The 24,673-nt window shown below is 39.3% G+C and overlaps 1 protein-coding gene across 17 annotated transcripts in view; it reads left to right on the forward strand.

Annotated features, from left to right (window-relative positions):
* WNK1 (WNK lysine deficient protein kinase 1) overlaps positions 1–24,673 on the forward strand; it is a 106,229-nt gene that overhangs the window by 48,078 nt on the left and 33,478 nt on the right. For 11 of the 17 annotated variants that reach the window (XM_027463421.3, XM_027463441.3, XM_027463429.3 and 8 more), the window contains 8 exons: positions 10,940–11,028; positions 12,431–12,650; positions 12,871–13,207; positions 14,287–14,474; positions 17,500–17,757; positions 19,562–19,990; positions 23,204–23,275; positions 23,886–24,035. In XM_027463421.3, the coding sequence (XP_027319222.3) occupies positions 10,940–11,028; positions 12,431–12,650; positions 12,871–13,207; positions 14,287–14,474; positions 17,500–17,757; positions 19,562–19,990; positions 23,204–23,275; positions 23,886–24,035 (1,743 nt within the window). Of the gene's footprint in view, positions 1–6,183; positions 6,564–10,939; positions 11,029–12,430; positions 12,651–12,870; positions 13,208–14,286; positions 14,475–17,499; positions 17,758–19,561; positions 20,783–23,203; positions 23,276–23,885; positions 24,036–24,673 lie in introns of those variants that run through there. The other 6 variants (XM_027463480.3, XM_072039630.1, XM_072039638.1 and 3 more) reach the window with 4 other exon arrangements.

Consider the following 24,673-nt stretch of genomic DNA (forward strand, 5'->3'; position numbering starts at 1 on the left):
AACTAAAACTGTTATGTCCATATTGGTATTTTAAAACAAATTTAGTTGAAGTTAAAAGGGGATTTTTCTTATTTTGATCTCTGCTGAGCTTGGGATCTGCCTTAATTTTAAATTATGTATGATTTTAAAATGATCAGGAACTAAAATGGAGGAAGGCTATCAGCTGAGGTGCAGAAAATGAAGATCTAATACATTTTTTTCAATGTGGAATTCAAAAATTTGGTTATACTGCAGACTTCTTATATGTGTTTTTGTAAGCCTACTTTAGCCCATGGTGTATTGAGTAAACAATGTGTATATATATATATATATAAAAACAACAAAAACAACAACCACAAAACCAACACACTTCAATATCTCTAAAGGATCTGGCCTTGTTAAATTGTGATGCTAATATCTAAAATTGTCCTGTACAGACATTTATATAGCTGTTACATTAACTGTGGTTAATTTAATTTACCAGAAGATGGGAAGGTGACTCTTTTCTTAAGAACAGAGAAGTGGTCAGTGTTAGAAAGTGCCTGGCTTTGCAGTGTTACAAGAACCATTAATGAATCACTGAAGTCGCAAACTAAGGATTTAAATGGGGAGACTGATATTTTTTTTGTCAGCATAGTGCCACTAGTCAAAAGTACTGATGTTAACAATGGATGGGCTTCTATTTCTTGTCCGAACAACTGTGCTGCTATAGTTGCACTGGGGTAGAAATGGGTTGACTTCAGGAAAGTTTTAGTCTTGCAGAAGCTCACAGTGGCAATGAGCTTAAAAACAAAACAAAAGCAGTTATTTTGAGATGTTATGTGATTCATAGGCCAGAACTCCGCTAAAATTGTATGGAAACCCTATATAGGTCTCTAAAAATTACTCCGAGCAGTTCCCAGAACAGACAATAACATGTGAGCATATATGCCGATTTGAATGCTTTGTTTTGTTCCCATATTAGAACAGTGAAGGCTACCAAAATTGAATGAAAATTTGAAGGTAGCTTATTCTCAAAAGTAGAGAATAATAGAATTGTCTAGGTTGGAAAAGACCTTCAAGATCATCAAGTCCACCTATCAACCTGACCTGCTGTCCCATCACTAAAACACATCCTTTAGTGCCACATTCATCTCAAATACCTCCAGTGATGGTGATGTGTCCACTTCTTTGGGCAGTCCATAACAATGCCTGACCACCCTCTCTGTGAAGAAATTCTTCCTATGTCCCATTTTAATCTTCCCTGGTGCAACTTGAGACCATTTCCTTGCATCCTATCACTTCTCACCTGCAAAGAGAGACAGACACCCTCCTTGTTACAGCCTCCTTTCAGGTAGTTGTAGGGAGCAGTGAGGTCTCCCCTCAGTCTCCTCTTCTCTAGACTGAACATCCCCAGTTCTGGGGGGCTCAGACATTTCTCTGCTCCCATCACCAGCTTCAGTGCTCTTTCCTGTACATGCTCGAACAACGCGCTATCCTTCCTGTAGTGAGGGGGCCCAAGACTGAACACAATATTCAAGGTGCAGTCTCACCAGTGCTGTGTACAAGGGGATGATCTCTTCCTTGGTCTTCCTGCCTACACTATTTTTGATGAGAGAAACACCAAGCTTGAAAGCATCTATGAGAAAATCCATTGCTTGTTGTACGTAATGTTTTTATGCGAAAGAGGAAAAAGACTGTTGCTTCTCCCTCCAGTGAAGGTGTTTTGCAGCTTCCTAACACCAAGCTTGTGCCTTTTGAAGGTAAACATCTTCCAGAGATGTTTCTATCTTACAACCTATTATCATCATAATTCTCTGAGTAGCAGAGAATTATACTTTCTAGGACCCTCCTCTGAAACTGAGTCTTTTGGTACACAAATAGATGTTCCTCGCTCCTATTCTAGTAAGTCAGAAAATAAAAGAGATAGTGAGATAGTGACTTTTGGAGCATTGTCTGAATTGTGCACTATTTTTGGAGTTTGCAACATTATCCTAGGCCTTTTAGTAGTTATCTTCTAAGCAGTAGTTCTGGCAGTGAATATGGTTTTATACGCCATGGAAAAGATTCAATGTTGGATTGTTCTTTTTAATTCAATTCCAAGTCCACTGGACCTTATCTGTGGCTTTAGAATTATTATTGCTGTACTTAAATTTTAAACTGAGTGCTACATGATGTTTTTCTGTCAGAATGATAGCTAATTAAAGCAGAGAATGCAACTAATATAATTTGATTTTTCAAAAATATATTTTCCATACTGAAAATAGAAGAAAGACATTTTTGTTTCTGATATTGTGTCACTGTGGCATTTCTATATTTATAGCACTGAGATGTGTGTCTAGGCATGCCCCCATTTTTTTTTTTTTGGAAAGCCGTTTCCAAGCTAAAATCCCAGCAAAACGACGGCTCATTTAGCTAGCTCAAGATGTGCACCATTGCATGTTCTTGTTCAGATACAAAGGCAGTACTGCTGCTTCTAAATGTCAAGTTTAACAACTGTGTGATAAATTAAGCTGATCTTACCTTTGTACTCCTGTGGAAGAATAAAAACTGTCAAGTTTGTTCTCAGTCTGCTTGTGCAGTCATTGTCGTTTTGGAAGAGCTTGTACCCTTATCATGTGTGTTTCTAAACAAGGCCCTTTTCACCATTTCACACAGCCATATCATAATGGTTTGACAGCTGTACACTAAGGAATTGTGTTTTGCCTTTTGATTACTAAATTTCCTATTCTAGAGATTGTGATTTCTTCTGTTCATTGGAGAGGGATGCTGCAGCTATGAGAGGTGCTGTGATCAGTTCATCTGCTTCTTAACTAAAGCTTTCCGTTCAACCAGTTATAAGGGCCCAAGAATCTTAAAACTTTTGAAATAGGTTGATGTTTGTACTTACCTGGAGGCTCTGATGTGAGAACTTGCATATTTAAGAAAAATCAAAAAGCCTTGTGTGCTGGGCTAGGTAGCTAGTCAATGTGGTAATTGTAAGGCATGAAGTATATCTAGCAGTAGCGCATAGTCTACATTACAGTTCAATATTATCACAAATACAGTGGTTTTTACCTTGTTACAAGCTTTTACTTGTGAATGCTGGAAAGGAACACAACCAGGGATTTCTCTAAAGAGTTAAGACTAGTACTAGTTCAGCTTCTTAGATTAGATTTGCTGATAGGATGGATTTTAAGTATGTGGAATTGTAAGGCTTTTAACACTAAATTCTCTGGCTGTAAAATGTACAGTATTGATGTGCTGGCAGAGCAGTTGGATAAGGAGACAGTGTAATTGTCCTGCAGCTTGTGGGCTTGGAGATAAGTTGTAGAATATGGATGTGGAGATGACAGCAAGACGTTATAGCTATTCAGACAAGGAATATGTATTTATTCTTTTTACCAAAGATGATCATACAAATAACTAGACGCTGCTCTTAGGCAACCTCACAACTCAAAGAATAACAGTCAGTATGGGTAGAATGGTTATATTGGAAATGTATCTCGTGCATATAACAGCTTCAATCATGTATGCATGGGATGTTTTTACTATTAAATATATGACGAGCCTTTTGTTTTTATTAACATCTCAAATTGTTTAAGGGTACTTGGTACACTGAGGAGAAAACAGTTCCCAAACTGATCAGTCAGATTGTGGCAAGCAGGCCTGTGTAAATACAGCATTGCCTCCACTGCCTTCGTAACTGAGCATGAAATCTGGACATACACGGTTATCTGTTGCAAGTCTGAAGACTGCTGATTTGGAGAAATTTAAGAATCATGGGACTTAGATTACTTGCATGCCAGTACGATGAGGGGTGAGGGGGGGTGAATGTTGTATCTCCAGCCTCTGCAGACTGAAGACACTGGTTGAGCTATTTCAGTGCTGTAGAGCTTTCTTAAATAGTGGAGGGGAATTCTGGTCTGGCTGCTGGTAGATTAGGCAAATTCAAAAGGTATCAGGTTCAAAATGTGCAGTCATTACTTTTCTTCAGAACAGGGCAAAATTGTCCCAAGACAATGGTATAAGTAGAGGTTTGTGAGCTGACTAGCTCATTGAAAGCCTTCATTGGCTTCTGTTGCTTGTACTGCAGCACTACTGTTTACTCTGTTAGGATATTGATCTTGTGCAGAGCTTATTCTGCAGGATTTACCGATTTCATTCCTGACAGAATTATCAATTGTCCAGAATTAATTACTATGGAAATACTGAAATCAGAGAAGCTCAATTTTCATTTCCATTAAATGTGCTGCATCGTTTCAATTTTATTCTGAACTCTACCGTATCTCGTTCTTTTTAATGCAGCTTCTGTAGGCAACCTGTATTTCTTCTGAACTGAGTAAATGCTGAGTGAGGTCTTTTCATCATAGATACGCAGGTATTCAATTGAACTGGGATGAGAATTATGATACAAATGTACTCTGTGAGATAAGGAAAGAAATCTGAAAGATTGTTTCTAGGTGATAGAACAGTATTGGGATGAGGGATTAGAGGTGGAGAAGGGGGTGAAATAGTTAAACTTGTAGGTTTTGAGGGCTGGGTGAGTAACTAATAGCCAGTGGTGACCTTTAGAAGATCGTAGGGTTAAAGTAATTTAAATGCTATATATACTGTTGCCCAAGGGCTTCTGTGAGACTATGGGAAGGAGGTAGGATCCCTGGCTTGTTTTCCACTGGAATCATATGCTCTGTCAAGTTTCCTTGAATTAATGGGTTGTGGCAGCCTGGATCTGGCTCAAACTAGCATGGTACCAACTTAGCTAAAAAGAAAATATAGAGACTTTTAATTACTTTGTTTTTGAGATTTGACTTTGCTACTGATTCTATTAGCCTCTGGACTGCAGAGTTTGAACATTTTGTTTGAGAAGATTAATCAGTTACGGTAGAATTCCTCTCAAGCTCTGCAGTTAAAGTACTTCTGCAAAGAGCCAAGCAAACATCATGGTTAGACTGGGACAGGTACACTGTGTGCATACTAAAAGCTGAAAGGCTTCAAATATTCTTCACATCTCACGCGGTGCACCCCAGAGAAGCGCAGCCTTAATTTAATGTGTTGAATGTTTGGTGCTGTTCCTGGGAAGTAGATTGGCTTTGACTGCACAAAACCCGCTGTCATTGGGTTTGAGTGCCACTGTAACAGTGACAAACAGATCATAAACACTGGCAAGTGAAATTCTGACATGCTTTATTGAAGATACCAGTAAGCACTGTTAAAACTGAGGTGATAATCAATAGTTGATGCGAGGGTGTAAGAGCTAAGCAGTTGGAAGGCCACTCAACATAGCAGTATCTTTGAGGACCTCTTTTCCCTTGATACCTCTAAACTTTCACTGCAGCTGGTGAAGGGGATTTCTAAAATGCCTGGTGAAGGATCAGAAGGTGTTGCTTTGCAATGTTGGTGTTTGTGGTATAACAATATTGGTATAATTTTGGTATACTTGGGGAACTGAGTCTGCCGTTTTGTGGGTTGAGAAGTGCTCTTGATAAACTGTTATTATATTCAGTTTTAAATGATTCCCACTAGCTATCAAAATGCGTTTGTTCACTTTGCACTTTAAAGCTGTGCATGTGAGCTTTCCATTGCTGCTTTTGTCCTTCCAAAAAAAGCCTGGAAGCTGTGAACAACTCACTTTATTAGAAAGCAAGCTCTGCAATAGCTGTTTGAAACGAGATACCAGGGGAAGAAAAAACCAACAGACTTCATGTTGGGTTTGGAATACAGCAAGAGGCGTTGGGAAATATAACTCCAGATTATATTCATGCACGTGATGTAAAACAAGCAACAACACAGCCTTCTAAATCTGTCCAGCAGTTCGAGAATCTCCTTAAATACCTATTCCCTTACGTTATGAACCTAGTAAAAGAAGAGCAGATGATGGTAGCACTGGTAGCAGATGTAATTGTTAGGGAAGAGGGAGACGGGCTATCCTATGTTATCCTAGTGCAAGTTTATGTTCTTTTGGGATTAAATTGGGAAGTACACTTATGTAGCTCCATGGAAAGAAGAAGAGAAACAGCAGCTGCCTTCCCTCCTAGCACAAAATAAGTGCCAGCAAGCTTGGGTCAGAACAACATATACTGACTGATCCATTCCCAAGTGTACTTCTGCCACAGCCAGCATGGAGCTGGGTGATGCTCCTGCAGCCTTAAACTATGGTAGAAAACCTGGGTGGAGAATAGGAGAGCAGCCAGACGGGGAGGCGGGGACATGCAGGAAGTAAAGGCTCCCTGTGCTGCCTCCTCTTCCTCCTCCTCGCAGCTAGCTGAGCAGGCAGGAAAGGAGAAGCTTACCTCTTGCTTACATTCATTCTTTCCATTCAGAATTTGAGTGGCAAAAGCAGATATTGAGCTTGAACCTCTGCAGCCTCATGTACTGGACTTGGAAAAGTACAAGGGGTATCAAACAGAAAACAATGCTTCCTTCTAACTTTGATGTCTGCTTTCCCTCCGCTGTGCGTTAAGTCCACAGCCTAACGGATTCCCTTTGGAAATTAACACCCAGCTAACTCTTTGGTGTGTGCATCTCTTTTCCTGATGGATTTTACAAAAAGAGAGCTCTGTCCCGTGTTTGTAATTGTTAATTCCCACTGTTGTTGCTGTTCTCACAAGGATTGCGCTAAAGAGGTAGGTGAGAGTGTCAGCTCCAGAAGAATTGTGTGTAGCTGCAGTGAAGGACTTGGGGGGTGGTGGATCCGAATTCTCAAGATCCTGAACAGCAAAGCTAGAACACTTGTTGATCCTGCTGTTTCCAAGCTGTGTTGCTACTTTCTTTCTTTTTTTTTTTTTTTTTTATAATTAGGATTTCTGAGGGCATATGATGCTTTATCTTCATTTTTTTTTTTGTATAATAGGTAATACAGCATTGATTGTATCTTCTTTTATGATATTTTCAGTATCTTTTGAATTACAATGAGATGTTAAACCACTGATTCAGTTATTTGGTGAGCACTGATGCAAAATACCATGTTTCTAGGCAAAATTTTTGAAGACGAGTTCTTGTGCTTAAAATATTTTGAAAATACGGAATTTTTAAGAGTTATAGAACTTGCTTTTAGCGGATCGTATAACTATACAAACGTGGATGTTACAATTTTGGAATTCAATTTTTTTAACCTGATTAAAATGTGATAAAATCACAAAATTTAACATGTCTAAGTTAAGCGAAACGTGAAATTTCCTGTGCTTAAAATGAAGACTAAGATAAGTGTTAGTAAATACTCAGCTTTGCATCAGTTGCACCTTGTGCTTCTTTACGTATGTGCCCATATTTTAAAGGTTTGGATGGCTTTTCAAAATGTGAAAATTAGTGGGTTTCCTTGAAGTTTGCACTGCTTTCAAGGGAAGTGATTCTGCCCTTGTTAGCTATAGCCCTAGTGCTCCCTTTGTAAGCCTCAGAGCTTGTGCCACAATGTAGTGAACTGGCCGAGTTTGTTTCAAGTCTGATAAGTGCTGTGATCTGGTTCGTTATGCAGCTGTATAAAGGTTTGTGCCAGCAAGAGGGGGGGAAATGACATGGATGTGGAAATGGGCAATGGAGAGCAGGAGACTGCTGCCTTCAGCACCAGTGCCAGTTCATGCTGTTGTAGACAGTAGCTTGGGAAAATGTTTGATTTCATGTGTGCCTGTTATACCTACCTACGCTTTTATTTTCCTTTGCAAGAGCTCTTCCTTTAATTTCCTTAGCAAATTATTAAGACAAAAAAAAAAGCTAGTAGGATTTGGGTATTTAGCTCTGATTAATGGGACAAATAGATTAAAAAACAATTGGATTATGTGTTTTTTCTAAGCAGTTTGGAGACTGTGGAGAGAATGAGGAGAAGCATGTAAGAACGTGACAGTCTTGCAGTAAGTGTGAAGTGTTAAAACCAGGAGCACTGAGTTGCTCAGTATGTACTTGAGTGCCTTTGCATTTGGAATCTAGTGAGAGTATGCTTGGCTGCCCAGCTCCTCAGCTTTTAAGGACACATCAAGGTTATTTGCATTGTAGGGCTCCCCTTTGGTTTCTATGTGATCGTGTGATGAAGGTGTAAAAGCATCTCTGGGTTGAGGTATTAATTATCATTAATACTATCTTCTTTCTTGCTATGTGAAGTAGTCTAGCATTTGCAACTCTTAGAGGGGATTTTTTTTTTTTTAAGGCTGATGCTACTTAAATAGCCTAAACTTTAGCATAAGGGATGCTTGGCCAGTGCTAGAGTTAAGCAATTCTGAGGAAGAAGCTAAGAAAGGTGCTTGAATACCTAGTCCTGCTTTGGTTTTAGGCCTTAATCTGAAGGTCTCCCAGATTTTCTGAGTAACAGTTAGGAATATGGAAGGTGTGGTGGAAGAGTCTTGGAGGGGTTTTCTTCTTAACTGAACTACTGTTTTGGAACTCACAAATTGGAATAATCCAAACTGGCTTCTATGGAAGGTCCCAAACACTTTGCACAAGTATTTAACTTCTCGGGATAGAGATATGCATAGTATCAGACTGAATCACAGATTTTATTTATTTATTTATTTTCCCCCCGGCATTGTGCAAGAGCAGAGCTTGTAGTCAAATGGGCAACAAGACGGCTCGCATTCTGGTTTCTTTACGTTAATGACATTGTTGTACCAGTTGTCTTGTATTCATCTTAGTTTTCAGTTTTTCTGACATGAGATCATGGCACAGATCCGACACCTTCCTTTTACTGCCACAGTATAAATGAACATACATGTGGGCTGCTGGCATGGCTGGAACTTGGGCTATTTAGAAGTATCGAATGTGGTAAATTTTAGGCGACTTCTCTGGCAAATTTAGATATAAATCTATTCAACAAGCACACAAATAACTATTGCACATACTATGCCTGCATATATATGCACGTTGGTGAGCATTTTATTCTATATAGAAAGACCTATCTTGTACATACATGAACGTCAGCTGATGCGACCATTTTAAGCTTGGCCATGGTTAAAGGTGATGTCTGTGCGACTCATCAGTGCTGTATGAGCAGAGACAAATGCAACGGGTACTTGATGCAAGTAGTAAATGCAAAAACAAGTTTTATGAATCTCTTAGAGCGCATTGCTCTGTGACATGTAGCTGGAGACTTATGATGTGACCTGGTTACAATATTAAAATTTACTCGGGCAAACTTTGCTCTGGTGTCTTACCAGCTGAGGCACCGATCTTCAGAAGTTTGATGTTCACCGAAGCTTTTAAGAATTAAATTAATGTTCACTGACAGGCTGTGTTTCAGGGCTTACTCTTGTCACAATATACTCTTCAGTTCCATGAATCTCAATTGCTAAAATTTCATAGGAGAAAATCTTAGAGCAAAGAAATAGAAAATCCAGAATGCTGTTCTAACAGGAAGTTTTTATTAAGTGAAAGATCTGCATCTTTCTGTAGTTCTTGTCCTTTCTTTCAAATTCCACATGTGATCACAACACCTTTGTACAACATAAAGACAAATGCTACTGTTCACTGAATGACTGGGTGGTTGTGCACTTCCAGTCTTGCATTTGCATCTGTTAAAGTCCACTGTGCCCTCTCCTGGAAGAGTGTGGTAGAGAGTATCTTAGGTAGTGAGCATATTGAATTCAATGTAATGCAATGCTTGGCCAAGAAAAACAGTATTTGAATGTAGATGAAAATTACTATCATATTAAGTCCATGCTCCCTTAAATGATGGTCTGCAGTTGCAAAGGCTCCGGTTCAGAGACTTGACCCTTTCCATTTCAAGCCTTCCTTGCTACTGACAATAGAGGAATGGTGGGAGAGGTATCTAATGGTACGCTGAGAGAAATACTTCCTTGTTAGCACACAAATCATGCTGCTTGTATTACTGCTTCATGTGTATCTGTACTTTACACTCTGTGGTTTTTCCCTTGTTTCGTTGCAATTTGCCAGTGACACGGCGTCAGATGTGTCCTGTGTAGGTGGTAGGTAGGAACTGAAGGCTCATAACACGTACTATTGTGTGCCAAATTGTACTGATTTCACGATTGTTTGGTTTGAAAGTTTGGGCACTTCAGATAATGACATTTAAACAAGATGGCTCCATCCTCTCTTGTGTCCTAAAATACAGAATTTGAAGCTAAAGGCTGAATCAAGTAAAATTGAGTGCCAAATTTTGCTGTTTTGGACAACTGACCTCCTGAAATGGAGCTTTTGGACATGATTAAATGGTGGAGTTTGGCTTTCTGTGCCTGCAGTGCTTGCAGGATACCCAACTGAGCATATCTTATGGTTTATTTGCTTGACTGAAATGAGTAGTTGACTGGAGTTAAATTTTGTTTCCCTCTGTTCCCAATGGCTTTAACATGTATTGGAGAAAGAATTGTCATGTGTTGTTGAAGAGCAATTGGAAAGGTGCATATTGTTAACTTTCCGGAGTTCAGCAGTAATCATTGGTTGTGTGGTTGTGTGGTAATCATTGTGTGGTTGGAGATTAGTAGATCTAGGAAGAGCTAAGATACAAGAAAGTCTTTTTTTAAATTATTTTTTAAACACTGACCAAGTTATTTAATGATTCAGTCAGATCATTCTGGGCTAATGTTTTTCCCCTAAAATCACTCTGCCAAAATTAGTTCATATAATGGCATGTTGGAAACATTCTGGGAAGCAGCAGAATCCTTTGAAGACTGTTAAGTTAATCATGTGGGTTCGTGCATTAGTGTTATGTAGGAAACATTTCCATTCCCGGTCTAGTGTGTGAATGTTCCTCTAACCATCATGCCTTCTGTAGAAACTAAATGGTATGCTTAACATACCTTGGCACCTAACTGCCAATTCCTACTGTAATGGAGGTCTAATTAAGAAATGGGGAAAAAAAATCCATGTTTGAAAAACTCACTAGGAAACAGATGAATGGTAAGATTGGGGGCAGATTTCATGGTAATTTCCACTAGTGGGCAATTTGGGCCAGTTACCTGTTGAATAAAAATAGTTGGTTTGCATGTGAACTTTTGCACAATTGAAAGTTAAATCAAGTGGGCCTTTCAGTTTTTCTGTTGTTACTTGTATGTTCCAGGGTGTCAAGCCAGCCAGCTTTGATAAAGTAGCAATCCCTGAAGTGAAGGAGATTATTGAGGGATGCATTCGGCAAAACAAAGGCGAAAGGTAAGTTTTCTTTCTAGTCCAGATAGAGGTATTACTGTTGACTCTGTAACTGTGTTAATACCAGATACAGTTTGTTGGGGTCTGATGAAAGTTAGGAAGCTATTTTTACTTCTGCAGGATCTATTCTCTGGTAGGTTCTTATTTAACACTTGCTTTACAGCCTTAGTGCCAGAAAAAGTGCAAAAGCTATGGTAACCACCCAAGGTGTTTTACTCAAATTCTACTGTTGCTTTAAAGCTTTGACCTCATCAGTAAAATAGTGTATGACAGTCTTTCCACATTACCAGGTAATAATGGGTTTATTTGGTTGGTTCATCATTCCATTGTCCTGTGTTGTGTTTTTTTTTGTTGTTGTCCCTTTGATTCTGTAGGTATTTATAGCTGGTTATTTCGAGGGCTCTTTATTTTATAAGTTCTTGCTGCTCACTTTCATTCAAGTTTTCTGCAAGATGACATCTACTTGAAGTAATTAGCTTATAGCGTTACAGAAAACCTGTAGCTGCTCTAATGGCTTATTTGATGGATTTTGTTTCACTTTCTGCATTTACATTGTTGTTGCTTACTGAGTGTTGAGTTTAAGAATGCCTCAGCCTTCTGTCCTTCTATAGCTTCCCACTATTGCGTTTGGAGCCTGCTTTGTCAGTTTATGGATGTAGATTAATTTCATTCTATTCATTCTTGAAGTTTTCCATCTGATGGTGTTGCTGTGTATTTTTAATTTCTATTCATAAAACAACAGCTTAAAAGCTGTTTAAAATAATTGTCTTTTTTTTTTTTTTTCCATTCTGAGTTAATTTTGTGGCTGCATGTCACTTCTTTCTTGCCATTTAGCTTAAACAATTAGCTTTTTGACTACTGCTGTTACTCTGTGTATATAAGAACATAATCGACCTTTGGTACCTTCTGGACAAAGGTATTTGTGCCAAACATACAAGTCGAAGAGGTTCAAGATAGTACAGAATATGAAAGAAATCATGTCGTGCTTAGCTAGTGGTGAATTAGCTAGATGAGACTTCTGACAATACCATGAAATAGACTGAAATATATGCTTCATGATTACTGATTTGATTTGGGGACTGTGGATTGTGTTAGATCTTAATCTTCAGTAAAGCCAAACTGTTTCTTCTTTAGTTAACACATAGCCTATTCAGTTTTGTTGACGTAAAATCTGTGGGCATTTCTGCTGACCGATGTGTGACTTTCCTGCATCTGTGCTTTATTTCTCTATCGTGATTATATATAGAAATTTGGATGATAAGCTGTCAAGTTAATGGGAGGATTAATGGGAGGAAACATGAAATGTAGACAATAAATTTAGTGGATCACCAGGCAGGGACATTCCTTAATAATTTATGAAAACCTAATAACTGTGTGCTTTCTACATTCTTTCCCAATGCGCTAGGTATGCTATTAAGGACCTTCTGAATCATGCTTTCTTCCAAGAAGAGACTGGAGTACGGGTAGAACTAGCAGAGGAAGATGATGGAGAAAAAATTGCCATTAAACTCTGGCTGCGAATTGAAGACATCAAAAAACTTAAGGGCAAATATAAAGATAATGAGGCGATAGAGTTTTCCTTTGACTTGGAGAGAGATGTCCCAGAGGATGTAGCACAGGAAATGGTAAGTGGTGGTGGTCTTGCAAAACATTGAAGGTATTGACGTTCTCTGACAGTGAAATATTGCCCATCAGCCTCTGCATTTACCGTTAATGTCTAGAAATAAAACTACTTCAGAAGTTTGTGACTGAGAAGTTAGTGCAAGAGAGTGATAGCTTATGTTGTAGTGCTGCAACAGTGGCTGTCTATGACAGTCTGAATTCTGTGAATATATCCTCCTTCAGGTGGAATCTGGCTATGTCTGTGAAGGGGATCACAAGACAATGGCGAAAGCTATCAAGGACAGGGTATCTTTGATTAAGCGAAAGCGAGAACAGCGTCAGTTGGTGCGAGAAGAACAGGAGAAGAAGCTTCAGGAAGAAGGTAGTCAGAAGCAGCAGCCGGAGCAACAGCAACCCTCAAGTGCTTCCCATGCAGGGTCAAAGCATCCTGTATCTGTCAGTGGTACTACTCCTGTCCCCACTACTTCAGCATCAGTTTCTACACAAGTGGAGCCTGAAGAACCAGAAGCTGATCAACACCAACAACTGCAGTTCCAGCAACCCAGTATATCTATTCTTTGTAAGTGTGTCAGTTGGTTTATTTAGGAACTCTTGCACTTACACTATTTCCCCCACCCTTAGAGAGTTTTGAACTTCTGGTGGATATAGCACTAATTATCTTATGCTGTTGCTGTCTGCTGAAGAAAATAAGGCCACTGGAATGTACATCAAAAGACGATGCATTCGTGTGTCTTAGCTGAGCCAAGTCAACAGTGCAAATTGCAGTTCAGTCTTAACACAAAATAATTTTCCTTTGTTATAAGTTAATAAACGAAACAAACTCAGGCACCTGAAGTATGAACGTATGTTCTAGTTCTTGCTGCCCTCCTGCAGGGACAATATATTGTTGTGCAGAAGGTTGCATAGTTTTGCACCAGTGCAGTTAGAACTATTAGAAACAACTCTACGAATTGCTACTAACTTTTGTTTAAGGTGATAATTAGATTGTTGCAAGCAGTTCAGATCAGAACTTTTTCTTTTTTTTTTTAAAGTTTAATTTCCTATTCTACATACTTAACATGAACAGATGAGGTAAAGTTGGGAGTGTTGTCCGGCATCCCAACATTTGAATAACTACCTGAATAATAAAGTTAGATAAGCTCCATGTTAGAGTGATGAAATTAGCAAATTGCTATCTGCCCTAAGGAAGTAGAGATTTTAAGTACTCTATTATGCCTACTTCAGGTGCATCTACCAGCCAGCACAACCAACCTGCTTTATGCTTCTGTATAAAAATAAGTAAAAATAATAAAACAAAACTGAAAGATCATTCATGACAGATGGAGTTTAAGTTTTTATTTCTAGTTCAGCATTTAATAGGGAGCATAATTTACTTTTAAGTATCTTTCCAAAGAACTCCTGAAATTACTGATTTTCAGAGGTTAGGTGAAGGCATACTGGTAAGGAGTTACTACTATATTGAGAAAGGAAAAATATACCTCAGTTTTTCTGCCAGCATAAATTTTAGCAGAGGTAAAATGCTTATAAAGTCTATGTGACATGAAACAAATGCAATCTAGCATTCTACTATAATACATTCAAGTTACGAAACAAGACTGCAGTTATTGAAATGCGGATTTTTATTTTTAATTTCTGCAGCTGACGGGACAGTTGACAGTGGCCAAGGGTCATCTGTTTATACTGAATCTTGCGTGAGCAGTCAACAGACTGTGTCTTATGGTTCCCAACACGACCAGCCAATCTCAACAGCTGCAGTCCAGGGGTACGCAGCTTCAGTTGGCCAAGTGCAGTCACAACAGCATGGAGGATATCAGCCACCTGCAGTGGTAAGCCAGAACTTACAGTATCGCAAATGCATGGAATTACTTGGTTGGGATTTTTTCCTTCTTTTTAAAGGTGAGAGGAAGGTTTGTCAGGCAATCTTCCATGTATGTTTTGGTTTGCATGCAATACAAATTCCGTATGGGAGCAATTAGTGGCCTGTTTTTATAAGGTGACCGAGTCTAGTTGAAATACAAGGGTATATTTATCTTTAAAGTAAAGCTTTTTCTTAAAAAGAAAAGCTTTTGGGTTGAGATTTTAATGGATATAAATAACATTCTTAGTACAAGACTATGGAAATAAGCATTAAATCTCACTTGGGAAGGTGTGTTGTGTGTGTATATGAAGTTACCGGGGTTAAAGTTAAGCTGTTACTTTGATTTGAAGGAGGGGCTAGAACAATTTAAGCTGCTGTTTAAATATGAAATTGCTATGTATGTTCTGTGAGACTTTGATTACAGATTCTGAAGGTAAGATCTTTTTAACTGTTATAGAATGCTGCATGTGAGAACTCCAGACTGAAAAGACCCCACGCACTTGTTCCCAATTTTATTTCTAGCTTGCGTTGATTTGCTCATCAGTTGCCATGCATATTCCTTTACCCTGGAAAGTCTGCACTGGGCACAAATACTTTTCCTACTATGTTCATTTGTGTTGCCCTTTTATTTTGGTATGTTTTTCCCTTGGTATGTTTTAGGTAAGAGTATGAGACCATGCAGAAGTCTATTCTGACTCTGGAGTAGAACTTCTGCTACTGTTACATTGTCTTCAGTAGTTCCCTTGTCTTTTTTTTCTTTTTTTTTCTTTTTTTTCGTTTTTTTCTTTTTTTTTTTAAAGAATCAAAACCTGAGGCAGTGACATTATGTTATTATGTGGTAATACCATGCAGGGAGATGATGCGATACTTTAGACTTGAGGGTCCTTACTTTTTTGGTACTTGTGCTTGCAGACTCCATTATAGAATCATCATGGTCATATCTTTTTGGAAAACATCCTGGTTTCAGTCAGAGCCTGAAGCTGTGTGGTACTGCTAGTCCCTGAGCAAATGAGTTTTCAAGCCCTCTAAATAAGCTCTTGCTCTGGATAAGACATATTTTGGTGTGTGAGCATGGACCAGAAGCCATTTCACTGCCTTGGGATGGCTAGTTTCCAGCTTGAAAGACCATAATCTTTTGAGAGGGATGGGAAAACAAGCACATAACAGATATAAAGTCAAGCTGCTTGGTTCACTCCTAAAATGTGCTCATGCTCTATGGTGACGACCACGGTACCAGAAGGTTGACAGAACGGAGTAGAACACTGCAAGAACTACTAACAGTTTGTTGGGAAGACAGGATGACAAGTCAAAATGATATTGACAACTGGAGAAATAATCCTAAAAAGAAGTAGAATGCAGTTCAATCAGGACAAGAGCAAGGTTCATGCCTAAACAGGAGTAATCTGCTACAGAAGTACAGGATGAGCAACAACCAACTAGGCAGCAATTCTGACAAAAAAAAAAAAAGTCAGGGATTATATTGGACCACAAGCTGGACATGGTCAAAAACATCATGCTGTTGTGAAAGAGGCAAACATCGTGTTATGTGAAGTAGTTCTGTTGCTCTTGGCCTTTGGTAAGTCTATTCTGGACACCCTGCCTGATGAAGAAAGTTGAGGGTAAACTGGGAGAGAATTCAGAGGAGAGTGACAAAAAAAAAACAAACAAAACAACTAGGAACACAGAAAGCAGGGTTTATGTGAGAAGACTGAAGGAGTTGAGTTGAGTCCATGGAAGATGAGCTTGAGGAGAGAGAATGCTGTAAAGGCTTCCATAACACAAGAGGCTAATCAGGTCACAACACTGTTGTCAGATACAACAACAACAACAACAAAAGCTTAAATAGGAGCAAGGAATTATTGTTTGGAAAAGGTTTTTTTTCTAACCAGCTGTCTACAGACATACTGTAGACACCATCACTGGAGAGGTTTCTGAACAGGCTAGATAAATCAGTCAGGAATTATATGTATAACTAGTACTGACTTGGAACAGGTAACAAGGGTAAAATATTTAATCCCTTGAGGTTCCTTATGCCTCTGTTCCAAAATCTTGAGCAGTCTAGCAATATTTCTTTTATCAGAAATACTTAAAATCAGATCTCCACTAGAGATCTTGACTTTTTTTTTCTTGGAGTTGTGTATTTGATTTCAATTACCTTAAGAAATTACATCCATAGGAGGAGCACATATAATTAGAGGAGATCTTGCAGTTGAAGGCTGTCTCTTTAAAACATAACCTTTCCACTCACCCTAAAAAAAAAAACAAAAAACAAATAGTCAAAAGTCTAATTCTGATTCTTCCAGTTTGGTTGGATTTTGACCGTATGGCCTTCTGGACTGTGGCAATATTACAAAATCTTGCTTTTATTGGCCCACTGTCTGGAAAATGCTAGTCTAAGACTAATTTTTCCTAAATTTTCCACATATTAAAACAACTTTTTCCACAACTTTTGCTGTAGAATATGTAATGTTAAAGCTTTTATGGTAACATCTTAGTTAATGAAGAAGCCAACTGTAAACAGTTCACTTAATTCAGGGAGGTGCCCAAGCAGGGAGACTGGTGAGGTGATAAGTACAAACACATCCACTCGCTAAACTAAGAACAAACGAAAGCTCATCGGTAACTTTAAGGGCTTTTTGATTTGTCAGACTCCCAAATGGAGTGAATGCACAGTATGGACCACACTGATGGCTCCAGAGAAAACATTCTCTTGTCTTTTCTGCCTTCTATATGCCTCTTGTGAGGGTGCTAGGGAACTTTTCTCCTTGTTCAGTAACCTAAGGCAAACTTGAGCTCTCCTAGGGGCGCATATCCTGTTCCTGGTGTATGTTGGCATTCATTCAGCATTCTCATATCTTCTTGCACACATAGTAGTCAGTATTGGGCCTATCATTGTGTGTCTGCATTTCTTTTCTATCTCATTAGAGTTTTTGCTAGTTTTGTTTTTATTTTTTTTAAGTGTTCAATTCTTAACTTTTGTTTCCCTCCTTTAGCTTCAACGTGGTCGTAGCATGTCAGTTTGTGTCCCCCACCTTCCTGCTCTTCCCTCTATGTCCTGCATCCCTCTCAGTGCTCCTTGCACCCCACCACCAGCGCTGTCTGCACCTCTTTCTCCTTTCTACCTTCGGACTGTCCCTGAAGAAACCTTTGCAGAAAAGCTTTCTAAAGCCCTGGAAAGTGTCCTGCCCATGCACTCTGCCTCTCCACGCAAGCATCGACGCTCCAGCCTGCCCTCCCTCTCTGTCAGTCCTGTATGTGTTGCCATTTGCCTCCTGGCACAGTAAGATAAGTTATCATTAAATACATCCTGGGCTTCGGGCATTTTTTAAATGAAAAAATGAAAAGTTAATTTTTCATTCCTAATTACTGTGCTGCTGGATTATTGTTTTGTTTTGCTTTCTTGAGAAGTGGTACACTTAAATGGTCAAACACTGATAACGTTTTATTTTGTATTTTAGGATAGGATAGTAAAAATAAATGGAAATTACTCAGCTGTACCACAGAAGGTAAAGAGAAGACTAGTTCTTATCCCCTGATGTCAGAAGACTGTTTATTTTCTAACTTCTAAGCAGGCATTCAATGTTAGTTAAGCCTTGCACAAACCAGACAGCTTTTAAAGCTTAGTTGCTGTGGCTGGTTATTCTAGAAGCTTTGGTTTGCTGAGGTAGTGTAGTGATAGTAGAAATTCAGAGTATTAATACTTTTGAGGACTTTTCTTTAAGTTTTAATTGGAGTTGACACTTTGGCTAGTGCTTGATGGAGAAAAGCCATACAAACCCCCATGTGTTTCAAAAGGTCAGATGCAATATATCTTGCAGGATAGGAGGTAGTCTGTTTTCAGTTTGGGGCTTTAATTTACATAAAATAAGCTCTGGAAAACTTCAGTTTGTAATTGAAGTATATGGAACTAATTTTCAAAGCATAGGAAGAATTCTTCAGGAGTACAGGAGTAGGGACTGTCTTGTTAGTATTGGTCAATATGGAAATTTGCTGCTGCTTTTCTGTAAGATGGGAGGGGAAAAGAAACAGAACAACGAGGAAATGGCAATTTGCAAAAGTTTTCAGTAGCATCTGTATTAAAGATAATATATTTGCTGATGACTTTTTTTTTTGCCACCATTTTTTTTCCTTTAGGGTTGGTAATGCCTTCTCTCAGTATACTGTAGGCAAAGATGAGAAAAGGAAGCATTGCTAAATTGTTTAGTGTTCTCATATAGAACTCTCTCCAATGAAATTTTCCCTATGCTGTGTTGACTAACATAAGTCTAATCTGTAATAGCACATCATATGGAGTGGAGTTGCTTGAGGACTTTGCTCTTATTAAACCCGTGAATGTCTTATTGTCCAGGAAAAAGTTGGTTTGTTTCAATTTCAATGGCTTATGATTTCTTACGTGAAAAAGTCTGATGCAAATGGATCAAAGTGATCAAAAGGGATGTTTGACTTTGGTAGAATCCAAAGACCTTGCAATTTTATAGTGGATTTTTTCAGCTGTAGGCTGGAATGGTTCAATCTTATCTCATAAAAGGTCTGTCTTTAGCTCTCTGGATATCATACAAAGAACACTACTGACAGGACACTAGCACCGTGTTTTTTACATTAGATAATACTAAGATTTCATGTCATCTTTGTCTTCTAAATGCAAACTAGAGGCTCTGCACTGTTGCTGCTATCAAACTCCAAATTTTTGTATGCCCATATGGCAGCAATGTCAGGAGTTATATTGGATTTCAAGCAATGACCACAACGGATAGCCCACGACAATAAATCTCATTCCATTGTCATGAACAAAGCTAGTTTCTAGTGGATGATTGGATTTGGACTGGAAAAGCAGCTTTAACACAAGCAAATGTTTCCATTTGTAGCTATGCCTGCCATGGATGTATTTAATGGATATTTACAACTCATCTAAGTTTCCTAAGTATTGTATGTTTTTGACCATGAATTGAGTAGCCATTCTATAAAGTTACTTCACAGAACTGCCTAGTGAACTGTGCATGTTAATGTGCTTCACTTTTAATGTATGAATTACTTGTCTTGTTCATGTCGATACAGCCTCAGCATCCGCGTGGGGGAACACCAACGTTCCCAGATTCACAGATATTTTTCCCAACCGTTCATGAACGGCCGGTGTCTTTCTCACCACCACCTGTCTGCCCGCCGAAGGTGGCAGTCGCTCAGCGGCGCAAGAGCACTTCATTTTTGGAAGCCCAAACTTGCCACTTCCAGCCATTGCTGAAGACTGGCCAGAGTTTAGTTCCACCTGGTGGTAGTCCCACCAACTGGACACCAGAGGCACTGGTTATGCTGGGCACAACAGCTCATAGAGTCGCTGGAGAGCCTCTGCATGTGCAAGTTAATCCTGTGTTTGAGCCAGCTCCCGTACACAGTGACTATAGATCTGGACCAACGCCTCCAGAGGATGCTCACTACAGAATGCATCCAGAAGCTGTATATTTGGTGGGCATGCACTATCCATCACAGGTATCGGAGCAGTATGATCAAGTAGCTTATAACTCTCACGTGACTGAACAACATTTGAAGCAGGTCCCTGAGTCAAAGCATGTGCAAGGTGGTCCTCCACAAAGCTCTGGGTTTGACTATCAGTCGGGGCAAGCATTCCTGGCAAGACATGTTCAGAACCTGAGGCTGGATTCTGGGATGAGTCCCCTTTCTCCATTGTCCAGTGTTTCAGCTCCTCTGAGTGCAGACCCTGCTCAGATGACATTCCATCAGGTATTTGTTCCGCACTCGGCCCCAGCTGTGCTCTCGCACAGCGGGGATGGCAGAACGAGCTGTGTCTTTGAGTTCCATGTGCACACACCGAGTTCTGCTCCAGCAGACGGGGCGATTTTAACCCAACGGGTCTACCGAAGTCGCCGGGGCTCTATGGAGACCAGTCAAGAGGAATCCACTCAAGGCGTAGGGTTGCACGGTCGGCTTCAGCCTGTGACAGAGGAGCAGTATAACTATCTTGGTCCTGAGTTAGCAGGTCCCGGAGGGGGCTCTGCCAGGCGGAGCTGGCCAGAAGGAAGCCCAGAATACTCCAGTGATTCCTCACAGATGACTTCCTCTGACACTGGCGATTTCCAGTCTCCTCCCCCTACAGGGAGCTCATCTTCTGCTTTTGGTTCAGACTTCTCATTGCCCATTGTTCAGCTGCCTCAGAAGGTGTTGCAAGAGTCGCAGCTCTTCATCTGCTTCCAACAGGGAGCCTCGACTCAGCAGGCCTTGTCCACCTCGCTTTCATCAGGACCACCTGCACTCTATCCTCAGGTTACAGGAGCAAACCCTTCCAGAATTTCTTTGCTTTTTATAAATCATACTTTGCACTTAAAGGGGAGCCTTGCTCTTACACTTGCTCCATGTGGTTCAAATTTTAGCATTCATTGGGGTGCCTTTACAAGAAGTCAGTGGTGTACTAGGATTTCTTTAACTGAACAGGTTGCTATTAAATAATGAGGCATCAGCAACCCCTCAGTCCGTGTTCAGCTTCGGGTGAAATATTGGTAGGGCTTCTGTGTTAAGGGTAATGAGTGGTCAGTGTTTTTTGTTCCAGTTACTGTTTTGGAATGAGATAGCTGTAGTACCAAACTGGCTGTTAACCAGTGGGTTTAATGAAATGCATCTTCCGTGCAGTTTGAGTCAGTACTGATAGTAAAATTTGCTTTGTATTTTGTTTCTGCTCTTCAGTTGTTTGATGACAATGTGTTATCTGGAGTTGAGCATTTGTATGGACAATATTACGGTGGACAACAGCATGAAAAGAGTTAACTTGCTGACTGTTGAAAGCTGTGAAAGATTTTCGTAGGCTTGGGGGAAGGAAGTGGGGAGAAAATGGAATGGAGTGCAGTATATATCACATGTATATGGATTTGGAAGTGCATTTGCAAGATCACTAAAGAAAGGAAACAAGCAGAGTAGTAAACTAGTGGCACAAATGACTGCTACTGTAGGTTTTGCTTCCTTATAAGCCTAGAATGTGGTGTCCTTTTGAAAAAGCAAAATTTGAGACCTGAAGCTTAGCTGGAGGTGTGCGTTTTATCAATATATGGAAAATGTCCTTGCAGTAGTGAGTAGTGAGTGTAATGTCCTTCAGTAATGGGTTTGTACACCATGGATGTGAGGAGTATGTGTATTGTGTCTGTGCTTGTATTTTGAAACTTTTCATGAGATTATTCTTTTTTTTTGGTGAAAAGAGAAGATTTACTTTAAGTAAGCTTCTCTCTTGTTCCTTCTGTTGTTCTTGGAATTGAGGACTCTGACGCTTCAGTTATTGTGGTATTAGCAATTTTGTGATTCCTCTGGATGAAAGAGGAGAATGTTTATGTTTTTTGTGGTAAGATCTAGAGCTAAGTACTTAAGTCTTTCTGTATGGGATATAAAGGTGTTTTGTTCAAGCTGAAACAGCTTAATCACTAGTGTAATAGATAGCAACTTCTGTGCTGTAGGAGAACTTGTGGAGTGAAGCTTCTGTGCAAGCAGTTTGAAATTACTTTGGGATTGTTTCTCCATAAACAACTTGCTGAACTTCAGAAGATGAAAAATACACCTGGAAAACATAATAAGGAATCCAGATTGTTTTACAGAATATAAGTTCCAGGAGCTCTTATCTAATTCACTAAAAGATCAGAATCTAAGACACAAGCTGAGTCAATATAAAGATATTATCGCAATGGGTTATAGATTATATTTATATTGTAGCCAGTAAGGGCCTCAAAAAGCTTCTAAAACTGCAAAGAAAAAAAAGGCTTTTTTCAATGGCAGCCATCTTTCCCCCAAATTTTTATAATTAAAATAATGTGATTTTAATAAACTTTTTTCCCAATAAGCTTCTGCAAGTTGAATATTCAGAGAATTAAGACATTTTAGTAGATACTCCTTATATACCTATGCACCAGATGTTTCTTACAAAGGCAGTTCACCAAAGTGGTGTGTGCTTAGGGAAATTATCTGGAGGTCTGTAATTGTCTCCAGAATCTGATCAAAAAGGTCACTCACAAAAACAGCAGTGAAAATCCATTCCATTTTCCTCTGCATCTTTCACATTCATTTGTATGCCACTCAGCCATTTTTTGTTGTTGCTTATTCATTCAAAATTCTGTCTCAGCTAGAATGTGGGCCTCCAGATTCTTCCAAATCTAATTCTTGGCTGGTAGTGAGTCTGGAAATGACTTTTGGCTTGGATTTTGACATGCTTCTCAAAAAGAACAAATGATACATACATGTATTGAGTACTTTGTTATTGGTCTAGAAGTCTGTATATCTTTGATTTTTTTTTTAAACCGTTTTTTCTTCTAGCCTTCTTTTATCCCCTCCCCTCCAACTGTGTTCAGAACACACGAAAAGGTAAACTTTAATGCCTCTATTTCCAGTTACTATACCTACCAAGGCATCCTGATCTTAACACATCATCAGTGGAGGAAGAAGATGGTAGGCTGATCTGTCTCAAATCGAGGGGCATCTGGGTTGCAAAGACTTTGTTTGTCTTGGAAGACTTAAAATGGAGTTTGGTACTTTTCCAGATGGCACTACTTTGTTCTGGTTTTCATAGTGGAATTTGGCCAAATGAACTACTTGTCCAAAAAGAACCGTTAGAAACCTATTACAACCAGATCGTTCCAGGCAGAAATGATTTTAAGTGCCTGCTGCAGAAACCATATGTTTTTTTAAGCTGACTCTTTTTTTCCCCTCCAGACACAAGTGCAAGGCCAGTCTACTTCAAGTAGTGCATCGGTACCTTCTCAGCCTACCCAACACACTCAGCAGGTATGATCAGTTTCTAAACCTGGAACTAAAATATTTTCAGTGTGGGAACTTGATGACTCCTTAAGGAGCAGCCTTTCCCTGTCTACCCTTCAACTCATAGTTTTGGACAAGAAAAGAGGAATCCTCTGTCTATTATACAGTCTTAACATGCTACGAGACTAATTTCGTTGACTTCTTGAAATTTATTTTTAGAATCATGTTAATGCTTCTTCTCATATGTCTGTCTTCCCCAACTCTTAACTAAGCTTGCAGTGGAGATGCCATGCAAGGAAGAGCACATCAGGATTTGCAATGGACTGTCTAGACAGATAGACCTCATTCTGATGAGTTCTTCCAACTTGATATAGTATCTTCTTAATTGTCTCTTTCCCTTTATAGAATCTGCATTCTTTTTTTCACTGAAACAAAAATCCTGTTGCAAGATTTGGTGCTGATAATGGAATTTTATTAGTAATACTAAGGAATGTTAAAGTTTAATTCACTCAGTATGTTCAGAAGAACCATTAAGGCCGCTTAGCAGGGAATAAAAGTTGAAATTTAAATAGATATAATGTTAAATCTTCCTTTTTGGGGCGTTAAGAATAGCTTCTGCCTCTCTTCCCTGCTACAGAATGCACAGCAGCCAGCCTCTTCTCAGCAACCTGGACAATACCTAGCGCCGCAGCCATCAGTTTCTACTGGTGCCACTCCCCCACAAACTGTCTCTCAAACTCAAACTTCACAGGTTATGCCAATGCCTCAGGCAGCAGCTGGGACACAGGTAAGCAGTATTTTTCTTTCCAGCAGAAGATCTGTCTTCACAGCTGGCAAATTAAATATGCTGCTACTTTCACTTTTATTGTCTTCTCTGAATAGTTCCAAAACATTCATCCAGATAGTAGTGTTCTTGGTATACTACAACTGTCGGTTTGGCTGGAAAATATGTATTGGAAACTTTCTTTCACACATGGCAGTCATGAATAATTTATTTGAGGGAGGGATAGCGCTTCCATGCTCAAAGATCTTTAAACTGTCAAAAATATCATGAGGCATATTGATGAATGGAGTACTATGAATGCATTTTCAGGAACTTGTCATTTCTCTGCTTCCCATAGAATGTACATCTTCTGCACCATTGTGTGTGTAAAACACATGTTCACATATTTAGGTAGTGAACCATAAGGACTGCCTTCTCCACTCTTGTCATCTCTCTTACTCAGCTCTTCTCCTTTACTCCCTGATCAAGAAGCTTCTGTTACTGAGTATTACTTCATTTTGGCTCATATCTCTATCTTGAACATGTGAGCCTTGATTTTGTTTTTATGATTATTGTTTTGTTGCTTGTTCATCTAAACTGTCTCTCAAGTTGCATCATTTGCTGGCTTTAATTGACATATTCCCTGCCATTCTCTGAATGCT

The sequence above is a fragment of the Anas platyrhynchos genome, chromosome 1 (genome assembly GCF_047663525.1).
Source record: "Anas platyrhynchos isolate ZD024472 breed Pekin duck chromosome 1, IASCAAS_PekinDuck_T2T, whole genome shotgun sequence".
Taxonomy (NCBI): Eukaryota; Metazoa; Chordata; class Aves; order Anseriformes; family Anatidae; genus Anas; species Anas platyrhynchos.